This window comes from Asparagus officinalis, unplaced genomic scaffold (assembly GCF_001876935.1).
Source record: "Asparagus officinalis unplaced genomic scaffold, Aspof.V1 AsparagusV1_Un877, whole genome shotgun sequence".
Lineage (NCBI taxonomy): Eukaryota > Viridiplantae > Streptophyta > Magnoliopsida > Asparagales > Asparagaceae > Asparagus > Asparagus officinalis.
The window spans coordinates 28,778-37,313 of NW_017973136.1; the positions used below are offsets into that span (position 1 = coordinate 28,778).

The 8,536-nt window shown below is 34.7% G+C and overlaps 1 protein-coding gene across 1 annotated transcript; it reads left to right on the forward strand.

Annotated features, from left to right (window-relative positions):
• Positions 1-2,359: 2,359 nt before the first annotated feature.
• Positions 2,360-5,216, forward strand: LOC109828236. Its single transcript, XM_020395265.1, has 3 exons — positions 2,360-2,412; positions 3,076-4,057; positions 4,260-5,216. Exons 1-3 carry the CDS (start codon positions 2,360-2,362, stop codon positions 5,214-5,216), a joined length of 1,992 nt encoding a protein of 663 aa, XP_020250854.1.
• The last annotated feature ends 3,320 nt before the right edge of the window (positions 5,217-8,536 follow it).

An 8,536-nucleotide genomic window follows, 5' to 3' on the forward strand; every position in this document is an offset into this window, starting at 1 on the left:
AAGACAGGGAAATACACCTATAATTGTCCAAAAGAAGTAATAAAAGACAAAAACTAAACAATAATGGTAACTATAATATAATTTTATGTGAAGAAAGCAATCACATAAGCATACAAAACTACTAATAATGTTGTATGGAAATCCCTTATAAAATTCCTAATCTACTCAGAAATTAAGATATGATATAAAATGATCAAAAAAATATTATCATTTATTATTTTTGTTTCATATTCTAATTGGACTAAGATCAATCTTCTTCACATTTATCTATTTCCTGGGCAATTCTAGAATAGCATCTTCATCATCTACGTCGATTGTAATATCAGGCTGGAGTTGGATTTCTTGTGCTATTATATTTTATTCGCCTCGTTCATCTTTTGTTTTTTCATCTAACTTTATCAAGATTTTGAATGTTTTTTCAATGTTCAACACAAATTTATGAAAATATGGACTCTGATTATTTTTTTGTTTCAATGAGAACAAATGTTATTTTAATATATATGTAATTTTTTTTATTTTCTAAATTAGTACTTGAATAGAGTTAAGAATTACCTCTTTTTTGTAATGATTTTTTCTGCTATTAGTACTTATAGTTATTATGTACAAGAAAATCAATAAGTAAATTATATTTTATGACATATAAGCAAGGTTTATGGCATCCACGATGATCAGCAAAAAAATTAATAAATGATATCAAATACTGAGAAGGAAGCAACAATTCTTCCAATAATATCTTTAGATTTCGTAAAAATGAGTCGTCGCCTTATATCCACTTACATGTTTATACACACACTTGAAAGCAGAGTAGTAGTTGCCATATCATGATTCATGTTCTGCTTTACATTTCAAATGTTGAATACAGGATGCACAACAAATAGTTAGGGGTGGAAATGAACCAAATAATTAACAAATAGTTCGATAATTGTTCGAACAACTATTCAGTAGTTCATTTACCACTAAACAAATATTTTCTAGTAAACAAATATTCAGTTCATTTACCACTAAACAAATAGTTCGATAATTGTTCGAATAACTGAATAACTATTCAGTTATATTCGATTCAGTAGTTCATTTACCACTAAACAAATATTTTCTAGTATTCGAGTTTACTAACGAATAGAATTTAACCAGATGTATATTCGATTCGTTTGTCTATTAAATATTCGTTTAAAATTTGACCGCAGCTTATTATTTGTATTATTGCACATATAATGTCATATTTTTAAATCATTTACCATTTCTACTTAAGTTTTATATACTGATTTTAAGACTTAAATAATCTTAAATATGTTTTCTAATTAATATATATATATAATATTATAAAGGAATAATTTTTACTTATGAATTTTAATATTATTTGAAAATTAAATTGTTTAGCGGAATAAATTACTTTGATATTCGATAAGTATTCGTGAATATTCATGAATATTTATCAAATACCAAGTATTCGAGTTCCAATTCGAAAAACTTGATATATGAATATTATAGAGTCCGCATTCAAATTCGATAATTTTAAACAAATACAAATATGAACATTGTGGTATTCGATTCGATTCGATCGTTTACCCACCCTACCTATAATACAAAGCTGACCAACTTTTCTGCACCAGTAAAATTAAATAACTACAAAATTAAAGTGCAGGGTGGAGCTTCTCTTAGATGTGAGAACCACGTTGTCGTAATGAGCCTTTTCACTTGAGGGCATCTTTGGGTTTTATCGAGTTGAATCCAAATCGATTAGATCATCCACTGGACCCACAAACTAATTAGATGCATCTCAAAAACACAGCAACATAACGCAACCTAATATAAAAACTATTTAACTTCGTTAAATAGCCCATATAATAACGCAACCTAATATAAAAACTATTTAACTTCGTTAAATAGCCCATATACATTCCACTAGTAAAGTTCTGAAGAAGACTAGCCAGGGTAGTGCAGATGAAAACTAAAAACAAACACAGCAGTAAACTAAGCCTATTACAATTAACCATCTAATTACGTAGAACTCTTAACAGGAGTAACTCTTCGCTTTCGGCATTTGCACGGTGTAATCATCCTTCGCACTCTACTACGACCCGCACGAGCCGTCAACAAGATCTCACACAGCTGCGAAAGCGAGATTGATTACTACCAGCTGTTTGCTTCCATGACTGCTGTTCAGTCGGCAGCTGGTTGCGCGCACCTGGCCTGACGCGGCGCAGGTGTCGTTGTCGTCGGGAGGAAGGTGCGGCGCTTGATGCGTAGGATCGAGCGGAGGAATGCAGAGCGAGCAGAGGTGAATGCAGAGGAGCAGAGGTGAATGCAGAGGATGGGGCTGAAGAAGCCATTAGTTGTGCATGAATGAATTGGATCGAAAATGAAGAAGAAGAAGACGACGAAGAAGAAGAAGCTAGTTAAGCAACAGTGCAGGTAAAGGTTATATAATGGACAAATTTTCAAAATTATCCCTTTTGCAATTTTATTCCCAAAAAATGATCTCTTTAATTTTTATTTGTAAAAACCGACATGGTTTCAGCCTCAGCGCTGAAACCAGGTCGGTTTTTCCAAATTTTTTGAACTGTGAAACTTCACGGGAGTTCAACTTCTGTGAAGTTTCAGAATTTTTTTTGTAAAAACCGACCTGATTTCAGCGCTGACGCTAAAACCAGGTCGTTATTTACAAATAAAAAAAATTAGTTATTTTTGGGAATAAATTTACAAAAGAGTTTGTTTTGAAAATTTTTCCGATATATAATTAATTGGGTTGCTTGCAAACATGGGTGACGTCGGTGATCATGGTTCCTTAATTAATTAGTAGGGGAGTTGGTTAGCTAGCGGGTAGCTCCCGCGTAGGTCTTCTGGTTCAGAAGCATTCAACTCAGCTATACCTAATATCAGGTTAATTTTCATAAAGTTCAAAATTTTCTTTATTTAATTGTTTTTAAATTAAGCTGCCTTGTACTTGTATGGAACTTTTGGTTACTGGCACGCTCCCCCCAAGAAATCACTGAGCGTTTGATTGCCTCGATTTGTTTTTTAAAATGTTCTAGAAAAGGAATCTTTATTTAAAATTGCTAAATATATTAAATCAAGGATACAATGGATAGTGCAGGGTGACAGATGTACAAATTACTTTCACTCTTCAATCAAGGCTAAGAGGCATCTTAATAGAATTAATCTTCTGTATAATGGTGCAGGTGATAGAATTACTGATGGTGAGGGAATCATTCAAGAATTTATCTCCTTTTATAAGAATCTTATGGGATCAAAAACTGTTACCCCAAAGCCTGACTGTAATGTCATTAGCAAAGGGATCTGTTTAAATGAAGCTCAAGCAATTGCACTCTCCTCTTCTGTGACTAGGGAGGAAATCAAAACAGCTGTTTTTTCCATGGATGATAATAAAGCTCCAGGTCCTGATGGATTTAATATGTCCTTTTACAAGTCTGCATGGAGTATTATAGGAGATGAAGTTTCACAGGCAATTCTTGATTTCTTCAGAACTGGGAAGCTGCTTGGTATGATTAACTCAACTTCCATATCTTTAATCCCTAAAGTGAAATGTCCAAAGACCCCTTCTGATTTCAGACCTATTGCATGTTGTAACTGTCTATACAAGATTATTTCAAAAATTCTAGCTAACAGGATTAAGTCAGTGATGGGTTTTTTAATTAATGAGGCTCAAAGTGCCTTTGTTAAAGGAAGGCAAATATCAAGCAACATCTTGATGGCTCATGAGATTGTGAGGAGTTATGGCAGGAAGCACAATTCACCCAGGATCATGATGAGTATAGATATCAAGAAGGCTTTCGATACCATAAGTTGGAATTTTCTTAGAGATATGCTTGCTAGTCTGGGGTTCCCTGATACCTTTACAAACTGGATCATGATGTGCATTACATCCCCAAAATACTCTATTTCTTTGAATGGCACACTACATGGTTACTTCAAAGGAGAAAAGGGTTTGAGACAAGGTGATCCTATCTCTCCCTATTTGTTTACTTTGGGTATGGAGTTCCTGTCAAGAAAATTAGACATGCTTAAAGGGGACAGATCTTTTAAATTTCAGTCGGAGGTTTGCATCTCATGGACGAGAGAGAGGAAGAAGGAGAGATGATGGCGGCGGAAGAGATGAACAGTAGAGGGAAAACGAAAACATATACATATATCCTCTTTTAAACAAAATCTCAGATCAATTACAAGCTTGTCTGAAAAATAGAGCTCTGTCTTTTGCTGGAAGATTACAAATTATTAAGAGTACTATACTTGGCATCCAGATATATTGGACTTCAAATTATATTCTTCCTGTTAGAGTATTGCAGAAGATTGATCAAATGTGCAGGGACTTTTTATGGGGCAAAACAGATCAAAAGCATAAAATTCCTCTGGTTTCTTGGGACAAAGCCTGTTTGAATAAAAGGCTTGGTGGTCTTGGCATCTACTCAGCAACAATTTGGAATTTGGCAACTATGCTGAGATTAATATGGCATATCCATATTAATAAAGAGAGTCTATGGATCAAATGGATTCACAGTGCATACTTAAGGAATGATGATATATGGCATGTTCAGGCTAAAAACTGGGACTCATGGATGTGGAAGAAAATTTTGAAAATCAGAGATAAAGCTGTTAGTTGTTGTGGAGGTCTAAATAACTTGTTGCTGCTCATCCAATCTTGCTCTGATAATTCTAGAATCCAGATTTCAGCATTGTATAATGCTCTCTCCCCTAATTCTTCAGTTGTGCCATGGCATAGAACAGTTTGGGAGACTACTAACTTCCCCAGTCACTCTTTTATCTGTTGGTTAGCAATCCAAGATAGGTTGCTCACTATTGACAGACTGATTAAGAGGGGATTAATGAATACTAACAATTGTTGTCTGTGTTCTGGTTCCGAAAACAGAAACCATCTTTTCTTTGAGTGCTGCTATTCAAGAGAAGTTTGGCTAAAAATTATGGATTGGCTCAGATTCAAATGGCAGTCCTGTGATTGGAATCAGCTTGTGATTTGGTATTGTGATAGATTGAAGGGGAATGGATTCAAGCAAAGGATCAAAAGAATGGCACTAACTACAGCAGTTTATAGTATTTGGAGAGAAAGAAATTTCAGAATTTTCAGGCAAAAAGCAAGGTCAGCTGATCAGCTTTTTAAGGATATCAAATTCAGTGTTTTTTCTTTTGTTCTCAATGGCTCATTTAAAGCAGAAGACAGAGAATGGATCATTTCACTTTGATAGTCAGTGAGGAGAGCAATTAGCAGGTTCATTTAAAGCAGAAGACAGAGAATGGATCATTTCACTTTGATAGTCAGTGAGGAGAGCAATTAGCAGGTTCAGATGCTGTTAGTTGGGATCATTTCACTTTGATAGTCAGTGAGGAGAGCAATTAGCAGGTTCAGATGCTGTTAGTTGCGATTGAGGTGAAGTTTTACTCAGCTGCTGACAGTTGCTGAGTTTCTTGATTGAGTTCTATGTTCTTTGTTTTCTAAATGTCAAATTTGATATCTCATACATATTGATGAGATTCTTGATGTATATTCATTCTTACATTTTGTGATGAATAAAATCTTTCATTTACCAAAAAAAAAAAAATTTATTTATTTTTCTTTTTTTTTCTTTTAAAAACTAAATGCTTGAAAAAATTACACGTGTGTTGATGACAAACGAGCAACGAGCTGCGCCGCTAATCCTTTCTGAATTGCAAAACCTAACCTACGAAACACGTACTTAGCCGACTACGCTGTCGCCACATTCTTATTCATGAATTTCTGTACCCTCCTGAGGAACTCCACCGCATCAGTTGCAAGGAAACCAAACGTATCGAAAGCGAACGGGATGAAGCTGTGGTAGTTGTCCTTGCAAGCTTGATCATTTTTCTTTACTTTTTCTTTTTTAATTAGTATCTGTTTGATTCGCATCATTTAAGGATGTACATGCATTATTTGGATCATTTTGTAGCATGTTAAGTAGAATCGTTTTGTTACCATATTACTCTAATTTCATGAAATTATGTGATCCTCTTGTAGTATGTATATTGGTATCCGAAGATGTATAATTAAACCTACAATATTTACAGGAAGGGTTTTTTTTCCGGATATATACGCCTTACTAATATTAGCTACCAGACCTAGCGCTACCTAGCCAACTGCCCTACTAATCAGTAATCATGATCACCAACCTCTCAAACCCATGTGAGCAAACGACCCAATTAATTGACCTCTCAAAATTTGGCATAATAAGCTGTCAGATTTGATGAGCTAAAGGATACATTTTGACTTAATTAAATTGAACTTCCACACAAATATTTCATTCCTTATTTATTTTAATGACAAATGGAAAGAAATGTCCTAATTAATGATTCAACAACTAAGCATGGAAGGAATAAGGAAAGAAAGAACTCCTTAACAAAAATTTGTGCTTGTGCTAACCATATATATAAATTCATCCGTAGAAAGACTCGAAATCATATATATTTCCATCTTATAGAAACCTAAATGGAAATCATGCAGTAACCATATATGTATCCATCCTATTAAAGGCCGGCCTTAACCATTGTCCTCAAGCGACAAAATAAACAAAATGGCATTCACAAAGTTCTACGGTGTAGGGCTTATTTTCCTTTACCTTGCCCTTTGTGGCAAAGGATCGAGTTGATGGTATAGAGACAGGGAAACGAACCACTCTGGTATATACATTTTCTTATTCTTTGCGTCCAATAGGATAGACTGTGCCACTTTAATTCACTGGTTGTTTGGTTAATACATGCATTTTTATGGATATTTTCTTTTAATGATAAAATTGTTGTTCTTGCATCCGATTATTTATATATGTATAGGAAAAAAAATTTGGAGGGTAACCTGAATTTTTACGTTGTAAATTTTTTTTTTTTGGATGCAGAACGAGGACTCCCAATAAAATAGATGGCAGAGAAAAGGTTCCGTTTCGAGGAAAAAATTATGCTTCTAATGATACTATTGTTATGAATGCCGTATCTAATCGTCTTGAACATGTGAGACTTATTCGCCAGTCATTTAAAATTGATCAGTTTATTTAATTACATTTTATGAACTTAATTAAAATCTTGATTGACAACGCGTATTTAGTTTTCATCCCTTTCTATTTAATTTCATGTTCAGTTTGCAATATATCGAAGTGGCGAAGGACAATATGGAATTGAAGCCGAACTCGTCGTCTACGCGTTAATAAAAAGTTCAACGTGACCAGTTGACTACAGTATCTCTTGATGTTGCTGGTGGCTTAATTGGATGGTCCGACTGAAGATTTCAATTCAATAGTAGCCGGATGGCATGTGGTTTCTTCTGACTGACTAAAGTGACTAGAAAATTAATCTTGAAACAAACTATTAAGGTCATAAGCTTGAATCCAAGTCTGAACCTTATACCATAAGCTTGATGCAAACTATTATCTATGAGAGGTCAAAATATTAAGCAAACTATTATCTATGAGAGGTCAAAATATTAAGCAAGTACCTATTTGTGTGCATGTTGACAGCTAGCCGTTTGTTGCATGCGTTGCATATGAAACGCATGAAGTAATTGCATTCTATATTTGTCAATTCTGTGGGCTACCATTTGATTTCATGGTGAAAGTCATGGGCAGGCATCTATACGAAAATGCAATGATGCATGTGACAGCCTATGTTACCAATATTATTTTTTCTTTCATCATTAAACCTATATGGCTATATATACTGCCTTTTTGTTCCGTGGGACGCGCAAACGCAAACTGCATGTCGTGCTTTTCAGCTGTTGTGATCATGAAAATGATTTTGAAGCCATCTGAGCGCCTTAATTTGTGAGCTGCTATTCATGGTTACAGCCCTATGTTTTATGTGTAGGCTAGGTTTGTTAGAAAATGGCAAGGAAATGGACAAAATGGCAATATATATATTATTGATCAAATTAACAAAATAGCAAACATAATGTAACCTCTAAAAAGGGTCTCTCGGCTTGAAGTCCTTTTCAAATTTCAGTTCCCATCCTTTTCGATCTTCTGAGCTTTTCCTCTACATTCTAACCTATATATGGAGGACCCGAAGGGCATTATTCATGTGATCGAGTTGTACCAAGTTTTTTAAGTAAGGCATGCAGGGAGCCAGCTAAGGCCTTCCAAAACAATCAAACGGGACGTACAAGATGCATGCTAAGTTCTTTAAATGATCGTGCCCTCAATTTTGAGTTCATTTTTCCTATCGCATCAAGATGCAGATATCTGCAATTTGTATTTTACCAAATAAAAACCTCCCCCGACTTTTCCTGATGTACTCTATGGTTTTCTTAATGCACAATCGTTTTCTTAATGCACAACCATTTTCCTTGTGTGTATGTTGCTTCAAGTTATAGCTGTTGCAGTTCAAGTTGTTTTCAAAAAGTGACTACACGTACTTTTTGTTTCTCTTAAGGACTTTCATGAACTTAATTTCTTTGCAGTGGAATTCCATTAGACAATTTACTAGAACTCTGGACCCGTGGGTACGCAGCTTGAATTTATTCTAAAATGTTAGACTCTGGAGGGAAAAAAAACTGCTTTTACGG

Coding starts and splice junctions, on each gene's coding strand:
- LOC109828236 (XM_020395265.1), top strand. CDS start 2,360: ATGAAGAAGAAGAAGACGACGAAGAAGAAGAAGCTAGTTAAGCAACAG. Junction 2,413..3,075: donor CTAGTTAAGCAACAGTGCAG/GTAAAGGTTATA, acceptor TATTAAATCAAG/GATACAATGGATAGTGCAGG. Junction 4,058..4,259: donor CTTTTAAATTTCAGTCGGAG/GTTTGCATCTCA, acceptor CTTGGCATCCAG/ATATATTGGACTTCAAATTA.